Source organism: Sceloporus undulatus, chromosome 1 (genome assembly GCF_019175285.1).
Source record: "Sceloporus undulatus isolate JIND9_A2432 ecotype Alabama chromosome 1, SceUnd_v1.1, whole genome shotgun sequence".
Lineage (NCBI taxonomy): Eukaryota > Metazoa > Chordata > Lepidosauria > Squamata > Phrynosomatidae > Sceloporus > Sceloporus undulatus.
In genome coordinates this window covers 115,253,864-115,279,903 of record NC_056522.1, presented here as the reverse complement: position 1 = coordinate 115,279,903, position 26,040 = coordinate 115,253,864, and the positions used below count along the sequence as shown (strand labels likewise).

Sequence of the window (26,040 nt, the reverse complement as noted above, 5' to 3'; positions counted from 1 at the left end):
ACCTGAATCCCAAATATAGGTACATGCCACCTCAGTCCATTAGTGTAATAGATTGCATTTCCAGACAGTAACATCTCTGTGAAGCAAGAACTGAAAGCATGACTACCCCCTTTCTCTGTTCTTGTCTACTAGTGATGTAGACCTCCATCTTTTATAGTTGTACTGGAATAAAAATGTCATTTATTGCATGGTTAATAAATGCCATCCCAGTTTACAATAATTGTTGCAAGTTGTCTCTGAGTTTCTTAAAATTAGGATTACTCAGTCACCATCTGCAGGACAACTACTGCTGAAGAAGTGCATGCTGCACAGTGCATGCAAAAAAAGAGTTGTTAATTACAGAATTATTTTTTTTTCAGTTGATCAAAGTATAGGTATGCTAATTACACTGCAATCAATAATAAAAGGGGAGTTCTTTAAGGCATACAGAGCACACCTCTTTCATCTATTATGCTCATATCACCTATTTTGTTTTCCAAGATGGTCAATATAAGCATCAACCTTAAGCAGTGCAGTATGTGGTAAATAGGGTTGTTTTTTTTGGGGGGGGGGGGTTGCTCTTGCCTTTGGGTGCAATTCTATGCATATCTACTCAAATGCTAGCCCTAAAAAATTAAGGCAACTTACTTCCAAGGAAGCAAGCCTAGTTTTGCAAATGGTTCCATCTTAGAAAGATGGAAAGAATATTAGAAAATATTTTTAAAAAAAATCTTGAAAAACATGCTTTTTGAATTTTGAGAAATCCTGACAAGAAGAATCTTGGACTGATGAGAATCTTCTCTGTCTGGGATTTATTTTGCACCAAATTTACACATGATTGGTTTGTACAGAAAACAGTCACTCAGAACCTGAGTCATAAATGTAGCTATGAACTACAGAAGGAATCAGTCCTTCAAAACTCAGCTTAAAATCCAGGAGCTACTATGAATGGCAGAGGTCTGTGGCATGGTTGAATGGGGAACTTCTTGATAACACAGCTAGCCTAATTTCTCTTGTTGTAGAATATCTCAGGGCAGGACGAGGCTGCCATATCATCCCAAAGCAACCCACTTTACCATACCAGAGGCATCTGCAACTTGGAATGGAGTTTTAGGTGGATTATGGGTCCCATTTATAATAATGACAAAAATGCCATAATTGTGAATATGTAGCATAGTTGAATACAGAGCAGTTATGCAACTATAAGAGGAGTTTATCACACGGGGAACATGTCCAGAGCAGAATGGAAGTGAGCGAGAAGGGGGGGGAATGCATATTATTGCATGGGAGAACATGACCAATGCTGCCAGAAGTCCCCAATCTGTTCCCCATCCATCCCACGGCAGCCAATTTTCAAGAACTGTTCAGAATCGTTCTTGAAAATCGGCTGCTGTGAGGCGGATGGGGAAAGGATTGGGGACTTCTGGCAGCATTGGTGCCATTCTTCCGTGCGATAATATGTGTTTCCCCCCCATTCTGCTCTCTTTTCACTCCCATTCCACTCGGGTCGTGTTCCCCAAGTCCCATGCAATAAATCATAAGTTACAGTTACAGGGAAAAAAAAGAAAGAAAAAAAGTTACAGATTTGTAACTACATTGTAGGATGCCAATCAACATTTTCTGTGCAGAAAATATTATTTCTACATAGATATGATTTCATGTGTAGGAAATGTTGTCTTCTGTGCAAAACAACCATATATGGAATAATTTCCAAATGTGAAAATGCTTCAGAAACTAAATAAAATTGCAATAATAATAATAAACAGAGCAGAAGCTGAACATGTATATTTGGGTATACTTTGGGGATTTTTTTTTTAAAAGAACAGCATTTCTTTTTAGAAGAGCAATTAATACTCTTGACAGAAGGGAAATCACAAAAATTTGAGCATATTGACATCCAGAGAAGGAACAACTTTAGTATATCATTAGAGTAACCTTTGAACTTCTTTGAATCTTAGGGGTGAAGCAGATGGCCAGGAAGGAGCAGCCTCTGGCTGCAACTGAACCATGATTGGGCCGGGACCATGGCGACCGCATAGCCTGCTCCCAAAGTGGGCTAGTGCCTGTGGTCCTAGGCTATGCCGACCAGGAGTTGGTTTAAACCAACTCCTTTTTGCAGTGGATTCGGTCTCCATTTTGCAGTGTCAGAGTGGCTTCCAGCTGCTTTGGGGGTGTGTGTCATGTAAATGACACACCCCCAAAGCAGCCGGATGCCGCTTCTTTTGGCCCGTGAGTTTTGGACCTTAGTGTCTTTAAAGTCATTGCTATTTAGATATTCAAAATAACTGTTATAAATAATGACCATGATCCAATGCTTTTAAGGTCCCTTTTGTTTAAGCGGCATAGAGCTAAACATAACCTTAATTTGTATGTGGAAAGATCTTTTTATACCTTTGACATTAACTGAAAGAAAGACGTTGGCAGCATGAGCTGTCATAGACCAAAATCTATTTCCACAGATGCATTAGGCACTGAGGAATGTCATAAGTGGAAAGTCTCAATAGTGCTAAAAGAAGAGCTCTTTGAGGAAAGTCTCCCTGAGGAATGTCTCAAAGATGATACAAGATCTCTCTACATACTCATTCTACAGACTAACCATGCTATATGTTTTATATCCATAATTTGTTCATTCAAATAATCACTCAAAAGTGCCTGTCTTTGGCCATATGAGTGCCCTATGTTGTTTTCAAAGTGCTTTCTTACAATTCTTTAATTTCCAATGGCAAATATATTGGCACCCTATTCAGAAAGCATCAAGCAGTGGGTGGACACCCAGTGGAATCAATAATCAGCTTGTTGCCTTGGTAACTACCAAACAGATTGCTAAACCAGATAGACTATATAGTGTTAACATAACAACAACAAACTCAAACTTTACATCTACATGTGGACATTGTGTGCCACCCACTGGAACGGAATTAAAATATTTTGTTTATTTAGTATGCATATTTACATTCACACATTCACACATACTCATATTTTAAAATTTTATAAGAAAATAACATCATTCAAATTAAAACAGTTTTGATTAAGCAAATTCAATATTTAAAGCAATGCATGTGTAAATTTTACACGTAAAACGTTTGGGAAGAGGAGGAGGAGGGATCAGAGCCTCTAAGTCTTCTGTCCCCCCTTGAGCAATTCTTGCATTTCTCTGTATGTTCCACCTCACTGTTTGAGAAACACTGCCTTAATAGGATTTTGGAATAAAATGGCAGAACCTATGGTGTATCTCCATAGTATTGAAACATGTTTCCCATGTGAAATTAGGATATGATATGGCACATGAAGGAAGAAGCCTGTCCACAACATGGTTACCCATGGGACATTGAGGTACAGGGTCCTTTCTGAAAATCAGAAGCCCTCCCTCATGTTCTCTTGGGTACACATGAATGTTCTTTCCATCCTACCAAACATAAGTTAAAATTTAAAACATGTTCAGATGCTTCAATTTTATTGATTTTTTTAATCACCTGGCCTAAATCTGGATATTTTTTTTTGGGGGGGGAATTAATTCCTTAAGAATCAATGATATAGCATGTTGAACTGATAATGAAAGAACCAAATACCTTGAAGGACTTAATGTTGGGGAAGTTCAGAAAATAATTATACTTAAAACACAAAAACAGGCACACACATGCACAGTATAATAATTACTGATCCACATTAATAGGCCATCATTACCATAATCTCCCTTAACACATTTCCTTGAATGCTGGAGGCTACATGATAGAGGAAACTCATACATTTCTTGCCTGGGTCCCTTTGCTCCCAGGAAATTGTGGGATATAGTGCTGGACATGACGTTACCTTGGGTACATGACAGTCAGCCCCTAACCAGGCTCTGTTTTACAGGCTTTGGTGGCACACACTCTTTAAATCCTTGGGTAAGCTATGAACTTGTGGTAATTGGGACAACTTTGGCAAACATTTCTACTGTTCTTTTCTTCCAAGTCTTGTTTGACCTTCTTAAGTGTTGATTTTAAAGAAAACAGTAAAGGTTGTTGGGCTTTTTTGGCAGTGTTAGTGTTTATATTGTCTTAAGTGTCTGACTGACAGGGCCTAGGAGCGACTACATCAGAAAGGTACTTTTCTACTTTTTTCCTTGCAGAATTCTAGGCAAAGTCTGGCGCTGGAGTTGGCTGTCATGTCCAAGTCTGTCAGCTTTTTTTGTTTGAAACAGCCAGGGTAAGATGAACTGCAGGGTAAGATGGGCTGTTTTGGATCGGATAGTCCAGTTATGATACCACTTCTTTTTCTTTCTGTTCTTTTCTTTCTTTAGTTTTCAGTTTTCTGTTCTGTAATTGATGTTGAGTTTGGCATAAGCTACATTCACTGGAAGATGTGTTACCTTGCTGGACCAGTTCCTTAATGAATACAATATAAACTGCATACTTAATCAGGAATAAAATAGTCCATCTTGCCTTCATTCCATTTTACCCAAGTAAAATTAAAAAGAGGGGGAAATCCCTGGCTAATTGACTAAAGTCTCCAATACTTTATCATAATGCTACTGTAAATAGATGTTTTTTTTAAAAACACCTTGTGGCATAAATATGCTTGCAACATTTCTCTTGCTCATTTTGGAAAAATGTATATAATTGCCTTTCTGCTATTAGTTGATTAAATTGTTCAATTTTCCATTTTTAAGAATCTCATGCATGTCCACATTTGTATTTTTTTCAAGTTAAGAGATTTGTTATTGCTTTTGAGAAAGAAGCACAAAGGGAGATTATATGCTACCACTAGTATCATTAGGCTCTAAATCAGCATTAATAATGATGTACATTAGCAGTGTTTATGTCTAAAGCTCCCTCCAGTTTTAAGCCATGCACAGGCAACTCCAGCAATACATTTGTAGTCTGTCTTGGTCTAGTTTAAGCATAAGAGTAATATTTTCATTACTGTTCAAATAAAGACCATGCGTGGCCACTTCTGTTTAAATTATACCTCTAATTATAGAGATGGGAGATGTTTCATATTATCATTGGCTTGCTACATATAGTTCCACTGCAGGCCCACAAAAGGTATTTTTGGGTATGACAATACCAGAATTCCCCAAACTGCATGATCAGTGGGCATGCTGGCTGTGGATTCTGGAAGTTGTCATCCAAAAAGTAACTTTTCTCTCATATATATATATATATATATATATATATATATATATGTAGATATATCACATTGTAGGTTTCTTATTTCTGTCCTTGTATCTGCGGTTTCCTGATACAAGCTTCCTGGTTTCCGGATACATTATTTTGTTACCAACATTTGGGGCAAAGAGTTTATATGTTATTGAAGTAAACACATGTTATGAGCTGTTGAAATAACAGTTCATAAATGCCTTGAAATGTTGTTGCAAGTTTTAGCTGGAAAGCTAAGGATTGCTGCTTGTTTTTAGTATAAAGCTTCTCATTAATAGCTCAAATGTTTTCTGTTTCTCATTTTGTTTTATTTTGCCACTTTATTTTTGAAAAAAAAAATCATTTGAAAACATCTGGCTTTACACTGGAATCAAAGCCAAACATGGATTTGATCTCCCATTGCTATATTTTGAGTCCCACAAATTAGTTATTTCCTTTATTAAAAATCCTTTATCATTTGTTTTTATTTTTCACTTCAATCATGTATCTATATAAGCATTCTATCAGCTTGTAACTTCATTTATGTCTTTACTTATTTTGCTGAGTGATTCCATTCACATCTCCTGTGACAAAAATAAATGAAGTCTAACAATTAGATATGTTTATTTTGCACTGGATTCATCTTTTCCCCCTGATTTTCATTAGGTTCCGAACTCATGCCTAAAGCCCTCTCCACCAGGATAGTGGGAGGCATTTGGTGGTTTTTCACACTTATCATCATTTCCTCGTACACTGCTAATCTAGCCGCCTTTCTGACAGTGGAGCGCATGGAATCCCCCATTGATTCGGCAGATGATTTAGCAAAACAGACAAAAATAGAATATGGAACAGTTGAAGATGGAGCAACCATGACATTTTTTAAGGTAAGCCTTTTCTCGTCAATTAGAGGTGGGGTGGGGAATCACTTGCTATAGCTTTGCAGCTGTTTAACAGGCTGGGAAACCAATGTCACATTTTCAATACATTTGCAAAAGTACGATTTCCTAATTATGCATTAAAAATAACTGGAAAGCGACCAACATTACTTTTGAAGGCAGCTTGCTTAATATAAAGTATCACTCTAAAACAAGCCTGAAATATACTTCCTAGGAGGTATGCCCAGTTAATATGTAGGGCTTACATTTAAATAAACATGAAAAGGGTTGTTTTATAAATCTGCCCAGCTATGTCCACTTTACCAGAAATTATTTTCATTTACTTTGGAGTAAAAAATAAGTCAGGTTGCCCTTCTTTGTTGACACTCAATAATCAGAAGAACAGAGGATATTTTCTTGTGTCTGTACTTGTCTGAATTACATTCTGTCTTGTACTCCAAATGGCATTTTTATATGGAAATGGAATTCATGTTTCAATAGAATAAACCTGTTCAGATCTGTATCTAAGAAACTGAAGGAACAATAGACTTCTTCCTAAAAAGCTGATAAAGTACTGGGACTAACTGGGTATTCAGTTTCATCTTTGGATTTCTTCTGTTTCTAATATATTCAAGTAGAAATTAAATCTACTTCCTTGCTGAAATATACATTCCAGTGATGTTTAACAATAGTAACATTGAAAATATCTAGGAGGCGAGTTTTATTATTACTTTCTCCCATTTCCACTGCATCTAAAAATGTGACCATGTTACTAGCTGACTGCATGGATTCAACTTCCTAGGTTACTATATGTTGAGAATTGACTTAGTTCTGTATTGTAAAATAAAGTCACCTAACTGTTTTTGTGGGGTTTTTGAGCTATGTGGCCATGTTCTATATACTCTTATAGAACATGGCCACATAGCCTGAAAAAACCCACAAAAAACTATGGATGCTGGCCATGAAAGCCTTTGACTTCACTCAGCTTTTTCCTGGATTTTCATTTTCTTTTATCACAGCCAGCCATTTTTTTAGACTATAAATCATAATCACCTGCCCTTTGCAACAGAGAGCATACTCAACACACCATAATACACATGGTTTGTTGTTTTAAAAGGATGTCACTTATAAGAGAAATATCTAAGACCCAAAACTGGCAACCACATTCAGTATATTTATTGAACTGACACTCTTCTACCACTTTGATTGAGAAAAATACACTCTTGGATTCCCTTTTCTGAATGAAAATGACCATTTCATACTTCTGGAAACTGACAGTGGAATGCATCTTATCTCAAAAATCCATGCATTTGTGAGACTCATGCTATATAATCCAGGAAAAAGATATGCTCAAAAACTATGCATATATTTCACAAATGTGGACAGTGAAAACTACTCACAGGTACATTTTAGTCAATACAGAAATACACAGAATAATGTGTACATTAGAGAAGATGCATACAAAAAGGCCCACCAAAATATGTACACATTTCCATGTAGTGAGTATCAATGAGAAGCTTTACAATTTGATGTGATAATAATAATAATAATAATAAATAATATTTATTTGTATCCCGTCCCTCTGAGAACAATCGGGGCGGCTAACAAGTTAAAAATGCAAAACATATCAAATCCCTAGTACCCTCCCCCACTTAGAAAGGTATTAAATCTAATAAAGAATTAAAACCATACAAGTTAAAACTGACCCAAGGGTCAAACAACATGACAATAATCAATGGGTGCGGTGGTATCTATTTATAGGAATTTCCTGAGGCCGGGTTCTCTATTCTGGAAATGCCTGCCAGAAGAGATTCATCTTAACAGCCTTTTTAAAGCTGTCTAAGGATGTAAGCAGACGGATCTCATCCGGCAGGCTGTTCCACAGTCGGGGGGCAACGATGGAAAATGCCCTCTGGGAGGTAGCCGAAAGCCTAGATGTTTGTGGCTGAAGTAGGCCTCTCCCAGAGGACCAGAGTGTGTGGGGAGGATTATAGGAGAGAAGACGGTCCCAAAGATAGTTTGGACCCATTTACGGCTTTAAAGGTAATAACCAACACCTTGTACTGGGCCCAGAAACTAGTAGGCAGCCAGTGGAGGGACTTTAGAACCGGAGTAATATGGTCTCTCCTAGATGTTCCGGAAATTACTCTGGCTGCCATAATCTGTACTAATTGCAGTTTCCAGACCAAGTACGAGGGTCTAGCCCCATGTAGAGCGCATTACAGAAATCTAGACGTGAGGTTACCAGCACGTGGACAACAGTCTCAAGATGCCTTACTTCCAGAAAAGGGCACCGCTGGCATATCAGCTGAAGCTGATAACAAGCGCTCTTGACTGTCGCATTTACCTGATTCGACATCAGGAGTGACGAATCAAGGAGCACCCCCAGACTGTGAACATAGTCCTTGACGGAGAGTGTGGCCCCGTCCAGGACCGGAGGTTGCAACCCGATTCTTGGTTTCAGAGCCGCTACAGAACTAATGTGGATCAGAAATTGAGAAGCTCAGGAAGAATGAAACTGATAGATTCCCACATCCCTACACATTTGTCTTTCGCGTTGCTTAAAGGCATTGCCTTTATTACCATTTCATTTATTTGCCATGTCTTACAGCCCATCAGTCATTTTCTTGTGCTCCTTCAGTGTGCCAGGTTCACCTGTAGAATACATATCCAATCACTATTTTCTTGCTTCCCGTCTTGTATGTTTGGTGTGCAAGAAAAAGTAACACATACAAAAGTGGTGATGTTAACATGGGTGGGTGAGACCTGAGAGGATTTGCAATTTTGATTTGACAAATGAACAACATAGAGGAGAAAATGTGTAAATAGATCTTATTTGACAGTTCTATGGAGAAGTATGGAAGTATTTATACTATTTATACTTGTATTTCTTTGTGTTACAGGTTGAGGCTCCCTTATCTAAAAATCCAAAATGATCCAAAATCCAAAACTTTTTCATGAGCTTCTGGTCTCAAGCATTTGGGATAAGGGATACTCAACCTGTACCTGTGATTATCCTGGCATTTGGTAACTAAAGGATGGGCGACTTTTCTCGGTGAGCTACCAGTTCATTCACCAAGCTTTGGAGTTGTATGTTTCCAAAAAATTTTGCAAATGTAATTAATAATCCCTTGGGTGTCCTACATCTGTTGATGCCAAAAGAGTCAAATAAATATTGCCATTATGCCTGTAGCACCTTGTATGGAAGTATAGGCTGTTGGACACAACTCTTCAATGAATGTCCACAAACATCTATCTGCAATAGTTTATCCAGTTATTAATATGTGATGTGATGGTCAGAGAATTATCTCATTGAAGCTGAAGAAATAACGAACAGCTGCACTATAGATTCTAAAACAATAAGCCTATAAAGTAGTATGTTGCAGTCTTTTTTCAAAAAATAATTTTAAAATGTAACAATACAAGCAACAGTCTTTTGTATTAAGATCTTCAGAGTCAAGGAGGCAATTTTTGCTGGGACTATGTTGTACAAGGGCAGAGAGAATGAGCCCACCCTTCCTGCACATTATGACTGCTCTCTCTACTTTTAAGCCTGCTGTGTCAACAGGTAAACACAGGCCTGTTACAGACTGCCAAAATAAAGCTGCTTCGGGTCTCTTTGGAGGTATGCTGTTTAAATGATGCATGAGTCCTACGAGTCCGGAGGTCGCGCCAAAGCCACACTCCATTCCTAAGCACTGGAGTGCAGCTTTGGTGCAGCTTCCGGATTCTTAGGATGCATGCATCATTTAAACAGCATACCTCCAAAGAGACCCGAAGCAGCTTTATTTTGGCAGTCTGTAACAGGTCACAGATACTTAATAGTTATCAAATTATCTAGTTTGGCAATATGAAATAGGGCTGAAAACATGCCCCCATTCTTGAAGTTCATCATTTGAATTGATAGCTCTCTAACACAGGGCCAATAGGGTCAGACAAATAACTAGTGTAGTCTTTAAAAAATGTGTGGATTTTTCAGCCATGATATATATTCTCTTTTAAGTCTAAAGCAGCATCTTCAGAATTTGCTACTATTTTTATTATGGTTTCAACTGAATATTGAATGCAGTCTCATCCCCTGGAGAACTTTGAAAAAGAGATTTGGTAAGTATATATACTTGGAAGAAAAAGAATCCTGCTGTTCTAGTGGCTTGACCATATAACCTGCATCATTCAGGCTTAATAAGTATCTCTGTGTGGCATAAAGGCAGTTTCATAGGGTCCCAGCAATGGACCTCTGTTAAGGCTGGGTTGGAAGAATCACATTCCACCATTTTAGCTAGAAATTGGGGGCAGTAGGTTCTATGGCTTATACACAGAAAAAGACTTGAGTGTATTGATCTGAAATTTGGCAGTGTAGGAGAGGTCAGCTTGGGGTTGATCTGTGCCAATTTTGAGGCAGAAAGGCTGAGAAATGGCTTATTTATAGGACTTTAAAATTTGATAAGTGACCTCCAGCAGTTTGACTGGTATTGTCTGTTTACTTCTTCAGAAGCTTTTCTAGGGTTAGATTTACTAGGTACTTTCTCCAATTCTACAGTACATTTTAGGAAACAGTGCATCTGCTCTAAGAATAGCAGCTGTTACCATTGTGCTGTACATTTGTTGTTAACATTTTTTTTTAATTGTGTGTTTAACTTTTTTCAGTTGTTTTATCCTGGTTTAATAGCTGATCTTTATAGCTGTTTTGTGTTTTAATTGCTTTCTTCTCTTCGTATCATTACTGTTCTCTACTTTGACTCTCAGTTATGAGAGAAAGACAGAGAAATCTATTAAATAAATACTAAAGGTATATAGATCCAAGTAATCCATCCCTGGTTTAATTTGTGGTTCTTAACATCCCCGTTAGGGGTATGTCTGGTAGTTCATGGCTCCCACATTTGTGGAAAAGTGAATTCACTCTAAATTTTAGTCCATACTTTAAAACAGCTATCCAAAGTGCTAAACCTATTTTGGGGCTAGAATCCAACACTTTGGATACTTTGGCCCTGTACAGACCGACGAAAAGCGCCGGCCTGTGGGTGAGGTGAGGGCTGAGTGTCTGCACACTCCAAGCCCTACCGCTGCCAGAAGGATGCCATTGGAGCACCCACCGGTCTGCACGTCACATGCCACAATGATGCATCTCTGGCACAGCATCCAAACAGGTTTTTCCATTTCCTTTTTGTGCTCTAGAGAAGTCAGACTGGTGCAGCAGCATGCAGAGCCATCCAGTAAAGGGGTGGTTGCAGACCACCCCAAAGAGGCCATCTTTAAAGTTTGGTTCCAAGCCCAGAGTTAACTCATTGCCTCTGGGACATGAAAGCCACCAGCTAGCACCACCTGACACACTTACTTAGCTGTTCCCTCTGTAGGAAACTAGAATCTTCTTCAATCCACCCATCCCAGCCCCTTTTGTGACAGCAGAGATTTATTCAGGTACTGTTTGTTATGGCTTTGTAGAACAGGGAAATACATGCTGAATTGGCCAAAGATAACATCCCTCCTCATGCTGCATGCAGGAGGGACCAGAAAATAGAAATTTCCCCTTTCTTTGTGTATTCAGCATTTATTAACTGGCCTCATTGTGTGCACTAGAGAGTTATACTAGTTTTAGGGTTGATTGGTAAATCCCTTGAGGCATCACTGGCTGAAAGAATGGCTCATTCATTGCATTCCTCATAGCCAACCACTAAAAGGCATGTTGGTTATATGCCAATTTGGTTTGGCTGTATGGCACTATGAATGAGAGGCTCCTACAGACCCTTATTAACAGCCCTGCTGAAGTCTTGCAAACTCAGGACAGTGGCTTTCTTGTTTGTCAGTCCACTTGTAATGTAGTGTATCTCTTTTATGACTGTCTTCATCTTTACAAGCAGAGTGCTGTCCTTGTACCTGGACAGCCAAAGTGCATCTAGGGATTGAATATCATTCACATCAGTGCTTAATGTGGGGTAAGCACTGGTAAAACGCCAGTGAAACATCAGGGAAGCGTGCCTGTATGGTAGCCTGATGTACTTCTCAAATAGCAGGGAATCAACCCCTCGCCTCTAGCATCTTTGAATCGTTCACAGAGCAGCAATTTCCTATAAACAGAAACTTTGTGTTCATAGAAGATTTCCATATGAGAGCTTACCGTGGGGTAAGCACTGGTAAAACTCTGATAAAACATCAGGGAAGTGTGCGTGTATGAAATCCTGATGCACTTCTGAAACATCAGGGAATCGTCCCGTCACCTCTAGTGTCCTTGAATCATTCGTGGAGCAGCAATTTCCTATGAACGCAAATTTTCTGTTCATAGGAAATTGCTGCTCCCCCAATGATTCAAAGACTCTAGAGGTGAGAGGACAATTCCCTGCCATTTGAGAAGCACATCAGGCTTTCATACATGCATGCTTCCCTGATGTTTTACCGGTGTTTTACCAGCACTTACCCCACAGTAAGCGCTGGTGTGAAAATCTTTCATTTCAAGCTTCAGCATATTCCCCAAGAGGCTTGCTACAATAATATGAACTGAAGCAATTTCAACTTTGAGCCAAGACACTTTTGCTTTCTTACAGGTTGAAATTACAACCTATTGTTTCAGTCACTTAAAGAATAGACTGCCTACACTGAAGTTAGCCCAGCTAACATTCCTCACTTCAGGTTGTTCAGTCATAAATGTGCCCATTTATAACCAATTTTCCATGTCCTTTGTCTTCATTTCAGGTGGGAGAGCAAATTAAATACTCATATAAAAGGCTGTAGGGAATCATACAATTTTGAATTACTGTTATAAAGCTAATTGTCTTATACTTGAAAAAGAAACCCAGGAAGTTTTGTAGGAGGCTACACACATAACCCACTTGAACATGTTACCTACTGCTGAAGAGTAATGAATAACATGTAAAAATGTATGTTAAAGGATTTTTCAAGCTCTATCTCTGTACAGAAAAATATGCATGTTTTCTATATTATATCAAATTTATCAATATAAATCTTATTAAATTTATATTTCATCTGTGGGTTTATGTGTTTTTAATTGTGTTTTATATTTTAACATGTTGTACCTTACTTCAGGCCTTAAGGAGAGGCAGAAAAGAATTATTATTATTATTATTACCAATATCAGTCCCTTCCTTGAATGTATTTAAGCAGAGGCTAGATGGCCATCTATTGGGGATGCTTTGATTGGATTTCCTGCATGGCAGGGGGTTGGACTGGATGGCCCGTGCATCTCTTCCAACTCTATGATTCTATGATTCTATGATTCTATGATAACAGATATAGTCAATAAATGTTATCACTGAAATGACAATATGGAATACTAGGCAGACTATGCCACATACACTGGGTGTATGTGCCTTCAAGTCGCCTGTTGACTTATGGCAACCCCATGAACTTCAAAGGCAAGGAATATTGAGATGTGGTTTAGTCAGTTCCTTCCTCTGAAATATAGCCTACAGTGACTGATATTTGAGTTTTCCAAACGCCATACATTACTGTCTTTTAAAACATAGTCAGAGTTGGACTTAATTGCCCAGAGCACTATAGGTTGAGGCACTGTTCCCAGGAAACCTTCATTGCCTGTCTGCACCATTGTACTAATGCATGTTAAGGGAACTTTGTAAGGTTGGTACTATGAAACAAACAAAACAACCCTGATAGCTCAGTTCTATTGACTTCAGCATGCTTGTGACAGAATAACAGTTCTGAATTTGACTCAGTTTCTGTGTTTATGTCCCTCTTCAGTATAGTAAGGTAATTGCAGAGACTGAGCAAAGCAAATGATATTGTAGTAGATTGCAGTATACTAACTGCACTATACTAATTTCTGAAGATGCCAGCCACAACTGCTGGTGAAATGTCAAAAATAAACTCTTCTAGAACACAGCCTCATAACCTGAAAAATCAACAAAAACTTCTAATCTGGAATAGCTGTTAGTGCAGACCACTGTGAGGCACAAGACCTGCTCTGGTGATTGGCGGTAATTTCTGGAATACCAAAGATGAATCAGAGTATCAAAATGTGGAAGTTTATCTGATTTGTCTTTGAAATGTAGATTTTGGGACAGCTGATTTTGTTCAAAAGAAGTGTAAATCAAACTGGAAAATTCACCATCCCTACTGGATTTTGTTAGCTTGGACCTTATTGGATATTAGTGGCCTGCTGGAATACATCATTTCCTTCTTGAATGGTAATGACTGCCACCACTCAGTTTATGTGTGCTTGCAGGAAAAGTGAATGAAAAAGCTTCTAAACTAATACTTTAACTTCTGCCAAAGTGTACTCAAGACACAAGTGTAAGTCTGTGCTGGACAAGAAGCTACTGCTAGAACAGAATATAGAGAAACAACCATAAAAGGGGTCAGGCAAGACTGCATTCTGTCACCCTATTTATTTAATATGTACTATATGCAGAAAATATCATACACAGAGCAGGTTTAGACTTGGAGGATGGAGAAGTGAAGATGGAATATCAACAATCTAAGATGTGCAAACTGAACACTAAAGATATGATTATCTCTGCCATCGTATTTCTTATCTTTATGTATGGGTGTAAGAGAAGGATGGTGAAGAAAAACATCTCATTTGAGATGTGGTGCTGGAGAAGAGTTCTGCAGATACTGTGGATGGCTAAAAAACCAAACAAATAGGTTCTAGAACAAATCAAGCTTGAATTCTCCATAAAAGCCAAGATGACTAAATTGAGGTTGTTATACTTTGTCCACATCATCAGATGGCATGACTCTCTAGAAAAGATGATGATGCTTGGAAAGGTAGAAGGCAGTAGGAAGACTGCATACCCGATGGATAGACTTAATCAAGGAGGAGATGGTCCTGAGTCTGCAGGACCTGAGCAGATCTGTTGAGGATAGGGTGTCTTGGGGATGTCTCACTAACAGTGCTGTCATGAATCAAGGTTGATATGAAGGCAGTTAACCACTACCATCACCACCACCACCACAACAACAACAAAACCTTGCTTCCTATAAGCCAATCACATAAATAACGAGTAAGATGAGCTTTTAAAAATATTTTGTTAATATTTGCTTGCTAATTAGCTTACTTGCTGTTCACCGCTATGATCTTTGGAATAGCGGTATATACATAAAACAAATTATTAATTATTATTATATATCATAAAGGCTGATATAAAAATGTAGTAATTTTTTTAAAAAAATACCCAGATCGCCTTATTAATTTTTACAAGGTTTGCATCATTTCTCAACTCTTTTAATTATTTGAATCCTCATTTTCACTCTGTCCTTTGTGCTTTCACTATTATCCAGAGCTTTTAAAGCCTTATTTCTAATCATAGTTTTCTAAATAACAGCTGGAGAACTGATCAGAATCTAAAACATACTGTGCTTTTGGCAGCAGTCCCTTTGACACTGACTAGCTGAGTTGATCTGTTGGCATGAAATATTCTAGCTGCTTCAGAAATTGAGCCATCAGAATATTTGTAGTCCGTCTTTTGTTAGAAAAGGAAAAGTCAAATTGAGTTTAAAATCTGAAGATGACAATGGCTCTGTGGACCAGAAAGACTTCTCAGGAGGTAGGGGAGCTGGTAGGGAACCCAAAAGGAAAGTTTCTGAAATGTATAAAGTGGACTGTGAAAAAGGTGAGATGAAGGTAATGCAAGTTTGGGGAAATGAGTAGAGACTCGGAACAGAGACAGGATGTGGCTGAGAGGAAAAGGAAAATGGGGCTGAAATTCACATTTCTGTTATAATTAATTTATATACCTGTTTCTTGGAACAGAATCACTAAGGTAGCCAAATAGTGTGGATTTAGCAGAGCCCAGAAGATACAGTGTTTGACTAGACCATTCTGGGGATGACTGGAGAAGTCTAGTATGTTTATTAGCCACATATCATTTTGCAGGCCTAAGAATCTGTTGTCTGATAGTATTCTTCTACTACAGTAGGTGTCAGTTTGCAATATATTTGCATAACAGATTTGGGGTCTTTTACACTGGCCATCCCACCCCCCTCCACACCGGAGGCTGTGGAGCTGGGATGGGCTTTTTGCTGTCCTCCTACTGGTGGAGACCAGGGCAGTTAAAATCATGCCATGGCTTGTTGCCATGGCATGAGGCTTTAGGGGTGTGTGGTTAAGGGCATGCTTTGCCTGTCATCCCCTGGGTGTCTCATTCCTGGATTAACTGTCGACCCACCCACCCGCCACTGGTATAGTGTGAAGTTTCACTTGGTCGCCTAGGGGCCGTGTAGGAATTTCCCCCCTTTTCCATGGGGTTTTTCGCCTACACCACACTGTTTCCAGTGGCATAAGGGAGATTGGCTGAGGTGGAGTCACAATAATACATGATTTGGTTTGAAATTTGTTGATTCTAATTGGACGTATTTATTTATATTTTGCATAAATCTTTGGATTTGATCTCGGCGATCACCTTGGATACCCTACTGGGTGTTAGGAAAATTTCTGGAAGCACCTCTACGGGCCTTGCGACCTAGGGGTGAATGAAAGGAATGGACCTTGGGTCTGGCTGGAAGGTGTACCCCGACTTTAATCTTCGCAGATTGGGAAGGGGGACTTCTTGCTGGGCTTCCTTATGCGGGCTGTCCAATGGCAACCCAACTTATGGACTGTCATTGAGGGCCCAGGTGTTATCGTCCTTTATAAGCTGCAGAGGTAGACTGCGGTAAGACACCGGTATGCAGCTTTCCCTGTCTCCCATATTTGTTTTGGTTATGATACTAGTTGCAGTTCCGTTAAGAACTTAATAAATAGGTCAATAAATGGCCCTGTTTTTAACCCATACAACTTGTGTCTAGTCTCTTTATTCCAGGGGTAGGGTAGCAATACATACTTATAGCACCATGATTCCACTTTAATACACGCTGTATCCTGTGGAAAAAGTGGGGTTTACAATTTGATCAGAGGCAGTAGAAAACTTTTCTGGGTGGGAAATCTAAATACCCCTCTCTAAATTGTAAGTCCCAGGATCCCATTGAAACACCTGTAAATAACCACTTCTGTATCTTTAGACCGAGAGACTGAAGGTTCCCCCCTCCATATGTCAGCTAACCAATATTTGTCTTTTGTCTTTTTGTTATTATTATCTTGTGGTAATCTAAGCATCCAACTTGTGATTGATGAGAAAATCCAGACAGGCAAAGATAATGCTCTATTTAAGCATTCTTAAGTATTGGAATCTCAGGATATTTGTATGGGAGGATGAGCAGGCTCACTATTAGTCTTTTAAGGTATTTATTATAGATGATGATGATGATTTCTACAAACATACACACTTCCTTTAGTGAGGAATATAGACATGTTAGTGTCTTGATGCATTCTTTTTACTACGTAACATTGAATGGAAAACATGGAATTACATCACAGTACATGGCAGGTAACTTGTTATATTTTTATAAGGACTGCACCCTTATATCTTTGGTATTTCTTTAGCAGGTTTCTCTGTCACTAACAGAACAATATTACTGTCTCAAACAATATAACTCAGTCATTTATCCACCAAGGAATACTATCAATTATCATCTGTTGATGAACTATACAGGCATCTGTGAACACACAGCCTTCTAGTGGGTGGTTAATATCCCTGGTCATTCATTTATCTAGAAACATCCATTACTACATCTAGCAGAATGGGAAATATATGTATTTGGAATAGTCTAGCTGACACTAGAGATTATTTCATTTACCAGCATGGTTGGTCTTTATCAGCCAAGAATAACACTATCTGCTTGGGCTGCCTAATAGCCACTGTTTTATATCTCTCCTATTCTAAGCAACTGACAGATGATGGTCAATAAGATAACATAGTTCACAGGCCCTTGTTTATATAAACAGCTAGTCTCCTCCTTAGAGGTGACATAACACAGGATAGTCTGTTGGCTTCTGGCTGCCTTCCACAGATTGCATCAGCCATTGGATTGCATTGACCAGTAATATATAACATGGCACATATCTAGGGTTAATTGTAGATCAATTCACTGTTGTTTTCTTATTAGTATTGATAGTTATGTTGGTGTTGTGCATGGAACTAGATTCTCTCAGTGACATTTATTCAGTGCATTCTGCTTTATATTTTAGGCTTTATAAACATACTATTTACATTTTCAGGTATCAAAGTTTGTGACCTAGAATCAAATGAGCATGCAGCAATGAGACATTGCCATGATAGTTAAAGCAGAATATAGCAGTAAACTTTGAAAAGTCCCCTGGAATCCATTGGTTCTCATTTTGAACTGCCCTAAAATCTATTTGGGGTTCAGTTTTGTAGCTTACTTTTTATACTCATGTATAAGTCTAGATATTTTAGTCAAAAAGATTGGCTGAAAAAACCTGAGTCAACTTACCCATGGGTAAATGTAAGTATTCTACTTTAACTCTTACTTAAAAAGGAACCATCTCCTGGTGAAAGACACAAGTATAATTTGTCCTGTAAGCACTGATCCCCACCTCTCTCATCCATCTAGCCTTTAATGTGAGCACAGTTATGCCTGATGGAATTTTGTTAGTTCTTTGGTATCATTTCCCTTTGTGACATCCTTTATCTCTTCTGTTACATGCCCCCAGGTTGTAACATCAACTATTTATTGGTTATATCAAAAGCCAAATTTTTGGCTCCAAATCCTGCCCTTGACTTATACAAGGGGTTGACTTATAACTGAATATATATGGTACTTATCTGAATAGCTGCCAAATATTTTGCTGTATTTAAGAATAAAAGCCAAAGGGTTTTTAACTGCACACAAATTAGTTTTGTAGGGACCTAAGCAGGTTCGGTGCCTACATATTCTGGTGAAGCAATAACAGTACAGCTGAGAAATGGAAGCAATTGGGTATCTTATTATCCAGTATCCCATCCACTTTTAAATGCCAGATGGTTAGGACAGCAGCAGAAACCACAGCAACTACAAAGATAGCAGAAGGAGGATAAAAAAAGTAGTGGGGTGTCTCTGAACTCTAGCTGAGAATTGGCAAAGTAATGACTTTGCCTGGGTGTTGCAAGAGGGAGGTGAAGAGTCTAGAAGTTTGGGATTTAAGAGTCAGTGGAGAAAGACGCAAAGAAAGGAAGAAAGAAGCAAAAAGTAAAACACGTACCACACGGAAGGAAGTGAGGTACCCCATGGAAGGAGGTGAGGTAGTAGGTTTATTAGTTAACATTGGTAGGAAATTGCTGCAGGAAATCCATGGCAATAGATATAACTTCTTAACATTGCCATAAGAAAGACTGGAACCTCCTCTCTCTCTCTCTCTTAATAAAGAGCATGAGAACTTTTCATAGTGAGTAAAATAATTTACTGCATCCTGTGAGAAAGACTTTAAGACTTACCATATTAGTTTTCTTGCATATTTCTCCAGAGATAACATAATAGTTCATTTAATGCACAGAGATACTGAATGGCATAGTAGAGGACTGCCTTTAGTTCTTTGCCATTTAAGAGGTTTTTTGCTATTTAATGGTTGCGAATGTTGCTAGCAGCTTTACTGGTTATGATAAATAGTTATGAAAGATACACAGTTGGCATGCAGTTTGCAAAATATCTTTTTGCATTTCAAATATATTTTTGTCTTGTATTTGTCATTATAGTTATACACAGCTCTGCACTCACTTTATCAGAACAGTCTGCAATACAGACATAAAACAATAAAAACAAACAAAAAACAAGCTGTGCAAGTCCGAAAACAGCGGCAGTATGTTGCACCACATGAACTTTGCATGCAAGGAGATGCTCAATTTCTTTCTTTGGGTGTTGAACATAAAATGAAGGCAGAAGTCCTCCACAAATTATGTGAACCTAGGATTTTATTTTAAACTAAAATGAAACACGAAGGGAAGAAATAAACCACATATAACAACAGAACAAGCTTACTAATAGGATAGCTTTATTTATTTATGGATGGATGGATGGATGGATGGATGGATGGATGGATGGATGGACCTGGTTTCCAGCTGGATATGCCAGGGCCTGGTCTTTTTACTAGCAATACAGTGCCATTTAAGTGTCATTGTTTTAGTGTGCAAGTAATTTTAATGTTTATATTTAATTTTATTCTCCTTCTTTGTTATGTATTATTGGTGCTCAACATGCACTTTAAAATTGTATTATATTAGCAAGGGGAGAGTGACATGCACCAACTGGACTCCTTAGTATATTTTAAAGTGTCCTGTTAAAGTGCTACACATAGTTCTAATGACATGTTATACTGCATTTAGATTCATAGTATAGCTAAAGGACAGTGAGAATAGTTGAAGAAGAATGGACATGTTTTACTGTCTGCTTAGTGGCTTGAATAGGAAGATTGCAGTACTCAGGAGAAACAGCAGGGAATACATGAACTTTAACTGCATGCATGCTTTCTTTCTGTCTGGCAAGAGAAACAAACAGCTGAAAGGATGCTGGGTTGTCATTCTAAATTAGTCACACCCAGTAAGGGTATGTTCTTCCTACTGTTCAGTTTGTCTATCTCATCAAGCTGCATTGATTTTGTATACAGGTTGAGTCGTCCTTTTTCAAAATGCTTGAGACCAGAAACATTTGGGATTTCAGAGTTTCTCAGATTTTGGAATATTTACATACACATAATAAGATATCTATGAAATGGGACCCAAAACTGAACATGAAATTCATTTATATTTTATATACACAATATGCACATAGCCTGAAGATAATTTTGTACACAATATTTTAAACAATTTTGTGCACAAAATAAAATTAGTGTGCATTGAATAATCAGAAAGCAAATCGGTAACTACCTCTGCCACGCATGCAGTGGAGTTTCCAGCTCAAGTGTCATCCAGTGTAGGGGACTGGGCTTATGGAGGTGGGGATAAAAAAGGCAGCCTCCACCTAAGCCTTCTGAGTACTTGCAGGGCAGCTTCCTCCCTTTCTCCCCATGCCCCCAAGTCCCCCAAGGACTTTCAGGGCATCCTTCCTTCCTCCCCTCATGCCCTCAGAGGACTCAGAGAAGAGTCTTTTCACAGGACCTTCAGAAAACCCACTGGAAGTCCCACTAACCCTCACCAGGTGTCAGACAATGTGAAGACACCAATGGCATGCTGCCACCGCCACCCCACCAGTTGTCTTCAGAGTCCACCATGGATTTAGAAGGCATGGAGGAAGGGATCCTCCCATGCCTTCTAAATCCATGCTGGACTCAGAAGACAGTGACTGACACCTTGTGTGTGGAGGGCAGGATTTCTGGGATGAGTGGGACCTCCAGTGGGGTTTCTAGAGGTCCAGGGCTAGAAGAATATAAATGAGGGCCATACCCATATGCCTTCAGGCTGCAACTGCATCCGCATGAGCCCGAGAAGCACCTGCACAGGCCTGAGGAGCATCCCCATGTCCTGAGGAGCACTCATGAGGGCTTGGGGTGCAGCTCGAGGAGCACTTGCATGGGCCTTCTAGGGTGTCACTTGGTGTGATCAGCATCCCCTGCGTGTGTGCGCGCGCGCACACACACACAGAGAGACACACCTCACTGATGCTACTGCACCCATGTAGACAATTTTGGATTTTGGAATGCTGAATAAGGGAGATTCCACCTGTAACACACTCATTGCATGAGCAAGAATGGTTTATAATAATAGTGTTTTCAAAAATAGCATGTATTTGAGTTCATTTCTGAAAAGGATTCTCTCACATGCCTGTTTTAGATAGATATTTTCTTTAAAAAAAAGTCAATCTATCAGATGTGAAAATACAGTCCGTCCTTGCCTTACGCGGGGGATCCGTTCCGGATCCCGCCGCATAAGGCGAATTCCTCCTATGCTCGAGCCCCATTGGAAACAATGGGGCTTGTGCGTGGCGGCGCGGCGGCGAGTGGGGCGCAACAGGCATGCACGCCCATTCAATTGAATGGGACACGCCGCCCCTTCCACCCCGCGCACACCCCGCGGCTTCAGCGCGTATGCTCAAGGCCGCGTATGGCGCGCCCGTGTATGGCGCGGACACGCTGTAACTGCATAGTTTTCAGTGTCATTGTATCCTGTAGGTGAAAACAAATGTGAGACATCCAAATAGTAATTTTGAGATTAAAAAGTCTAAAGTAAATAGCATATGCAGCATGTGCTTTGCCTAATAAAATTGAAACAGAAAGTAGAGAAAAAAGAGAAAATGTTTTCCCCCCCATTTGGACTATTAGTTAAGGGATACAGACAGAATAATGGAATTAATACATAGTTATTGATATTTCTTTCACTCCCCCCTCTCTCTTTTTTAAAAAAATAGCTACCTGAAAATGTGTCAGTTGTGACATATCTTGTTCGTGTTCATGCTTTGGAAAGTGTTGTTTCCTTTCAATATACTGCTTTTTATTAATAAATCAGTCAACCAAGGAAAGTATTCCTCCAATAAAATTTCCAGTTTATATATCTGTCTATCTATCTGTGTATATTCATATTCGTCTACTTTGCTCTTGCACATCAGCTCTGTGTTTCATAGAAACATTGAATAATGGCAGATCAACTTGTGGATCTATTGACTAATGCATTCACTGGGGGCGGGGCAGGCTTGGGTTGGCATTGCACGTGTGTCTGTGAATTGGGTATAGATTGCCATGTTGTGTGTTTCTTCCTTGTGCTATGAAATATTTGTTTCACAGCTGCTTCATGATATTGTAGTAGTGGAAATAAATCACTTAGTGCTAGAACATTAAGGCCCTAAGTTAGCATATGCTTTATGTATACATGGTTGATGAAACTGTTTTTATCTCATCTTTTCTAAAATATCTCTTCCTGGCAAAACTGAATGGTTCATACAGTCATAGGGTACATAGTGGTTGCTACTAATTTGCATTTTGGAAGAAATGGATTTTCAAGTAGTCAGTTTTTAATCTAATTAGAGGAACATCCTTCAAAGCCACAGCCTGTGCTTTAGCTTAATTAAGAAGCTGGAGAGATTTCATATATCATTTCTGGTTTTTCTTAGCCTTTTTTAATGCATGATGGAGAAGAGGTGCTGCTCAGCTGTATTACTGGTGCTTTGGTGCAGGAGATGTTTTAGAACTGACATGATTCTGAATACCATGTTGGGTTTCATAAGTAGCTAAATCATTCTTCTTCTGTGGTACGTACTGCTTGGAAAAGAATGTGGGTCACCAGGAGTGGCAGGAGGTAGGCAGGGCCACTGAGAATTGGTATTGGGTCCTGTCTAACTTGTCCTACAATCCAAATATTACCAGTTTCATTGAACAGATTTTCCAGTGGTGCAAATTTAACTTGGGGTATGGAATAAATTAAATTTAGCATGTTAAATGCCAGGGCTTATAAAGGACTTGGATATGGTAAGATTTAACAACAGTTGTTATACGCATCGTCTGGTCTATTGAGGTGCCATGGTTTTTTGCTGACCATGGCAGGCCTCCAGAGGTTTGCGGCCCAGGTATCTTTTTCTCACTCTCTCCTCATCCCTGGAGACAGAAAACCAAATGGCAGCCAAAATAAAAATGCACAATACTCTAAGTCAGATGAAATCTCACAAACAGAATATTTAAGGAGCCATTCTTTCTCCCCATAGTAGTTAAATACAATCAGTATGCTACTTTTTTATTTCATCCAAATTGCCCAAGACTTCACTGTGCCTAATGTTAGGGCTGGTCCTACTTGTCTCACATTGCTATCTCACCTTTCTAAGAGATATGTTCTGTAGTAAGTCAGCAAGCCAACTGTCTCAAAAACATCTTTATCAACCCATATATAATTTGCAATTCCTAGATGTATACCTAGGACTACTATGTTATAAGACCTGGAACTGTAAGAGTACTGTGCTGCCATTTAATGCGTCGAGGGGGATGCTATATTGTCACAATGTCATCTCTTAATTTGACCAAATTTTCATGCATAAATTAATAGCACAAAAGTGTTGCACTGTTTGAATACAACTGCAGCATATTTATGTTGCTGGCTTTTATGCTATTCTATCAACCATCTTTATATGTTGTGATCTACTCAACTAGATTTTAATGCCCCCCTTTAAGAATATTTTTTTTGAATAGGGTCTCAGGGGAGACACATCAGGAAAAGAGGATTGGCAATTTGGTAAACAAGTGTTTTCTTTTAATGGATTTTGATGGGAGAAGCATGTGTTATTCTCCTCAGGCCCTAATTACAGGTATACTGAGTTGGAAAACTAATACTTTCCAGAATAATTCTAATCTGGTACAAGATACCAATTTCCCTGATGTGAATGTCATGAACCTTGAAGAGAAAATTATCCCTTACATTGCTGTAGTGCTGGTCTCTCCCCTACAATAGCATGGCTTTCTTTGGTTTGTTTACATTCAGTGTTTGTTGATAAGGACAGGATATGAACTGCTCATATTTGCTTCTAATATGATAATTTGTGTCAGGGAGATCAATAGTCAGTTTAGTAAAAACAGTTTTGATATGGATATTGTGATTTTCTTTACTGTGAATAGTTGTTTTCAGAGTGTGCTTCTCTATGAAATATTAGGGGTATGGTTTCATCATAGAAAGAGAAAGAGATAATGCTGATATTTATTTGTAGGATGCCATGCTTAGAAAGGTAGTTTTAAACACTTTGGTTCAGAAAGGGACATATGTGCAAACTCATGGACTGAAAACTTGATTTGGATCCAAATTTAGAATGGACTGATTGAAAATAATTCTTGTGTAATAATTGGGCTTGTGGTAGTCATGAATTCTGCAACAAGGATCTTGGGCTGGAACAAACCGGCAAGTTAAGCCACCTTACAGCTGGCTTTGGAGTGCAGCGTTTCCACAACACACACTCCGAAGCCACTTGGAATCTGCCAAGCTAATTATACGGTGGCACTTCAGAATACTCCAGGGGCATGGCATTTACATGCCACATGCTGCCAGAGAGCTCAGAAGCTGCCCTGGGGTTGTGGCTGGGCCACTTAAGGGAGCTTTTTACTGTCCCAAATAGAAGCAGATCTTTTCTGTTCCTATTTGGGCCACTCCAAGCTGGATTGAGGCTGTGGCCTCTGTCTGTGCTGCCCCCTGCTTTGGTAGGTGGAGCCATATTCTTGTAATTTAAGTACATTTGTATATCACTTTGACACTTACTGCTATTTTGTGGGCATGAGATGGTATAAATCATTTAAAAAATAAAAATCAAGTATTTTAACAAAACTCAGTGAATCAGCATGAAGATACATAATAATAACCAGCAAACAATAACAAATATTGCATGCCTGTAGATATATTGGAACATCCCTATGGAGCATCATGGTTTACTTTGAGACTTCTGTGACATAGTTTGTATTCAGTTAACTGGCTCATGTCGAGCTATGATCCTCTCTGGAAATACAGAAGCTGGCTTCATTTACCCATACACTGATTACCTTTTATTTGCTTTACTTTAATGTATTGTACACAGGGCTAGCACTGAAGACAGTTTAGAAACTTCACTTAGGCTGGATCTGCACTACAGAAATAATTGAGTTTGACACCACTTTAACTGCCTTGGCTCCAAACTATGGAATCCTGAGAAGTGTAGTTCTTTGTGGCACCAAAGCATGGGATGTAGCTCATGTGCAGAATACGATAGTAAAGGTTCTGCCTAGGTTCTGTGTTATGAATGTATTACACTGAACGTTTATTGCCACAGACTTCCAGTGGATTTTGAAGTAAAGCCATACATAGATTTCCAGAAGAAACAGCTATTCCAGCAGTTGCCACCTCTAGTGTCACTCACTGTGGAGGAAGGAGGTGTTGGGGGCATGGCCAAAAGGCTACACTCACCCCTTTTCCTTTGCCATGGTAACGGCAGCATACTCACAAATAGACCACTGTCACTGCAGTGAAGCAAGATCAAATGTGTCCTTCATGTGGGCCAAGGGAGGCCAACAGATGGAGGACTGGGATGGAAACCCCACAGGGGAGCTGGGGGCACAAGGACTCACCAAGGCTGAAAGCCCAGACATCCTAGCACAGCACCTGTGACTCTCCCACCCTTTTGCATGAGGGACTGAGCACTGCCCCCCAGCTCCAGCCCCTCCTCTGAAGACACCCTCTCTTGCCTGCCTGCCTGCCTTCCCTGCCCAGCTGGCTGGCTGGCTCGCAATGGCCAGGACTCCTATTATGATGGGGTACCATGGCCCCCCTTCCTGGCTGGTCTGGCAAAGA

At 39.3% G+C, this 26,040-nt stretch overlaps 1 protein-coding gene across 1 annotated transcript in view; it reads left to right on the top strand.

The window, feature by feature from the left end:
- GRIK2 (glutamate ionotropic receptor kainate type subunit 2) overlaps positions 1–26,040 on the top strand; it is a 430,590-nt gene that overhangs the window by 253,322 nt on the left and 151,228 nt on the right. The window contains 1 exon segment of the mRNA XM_042457168.1: positions 5,766–5,983. Coding sequence (XP_042313102.1) covers positions 5,766–5,983 — 218 coding nt within the window.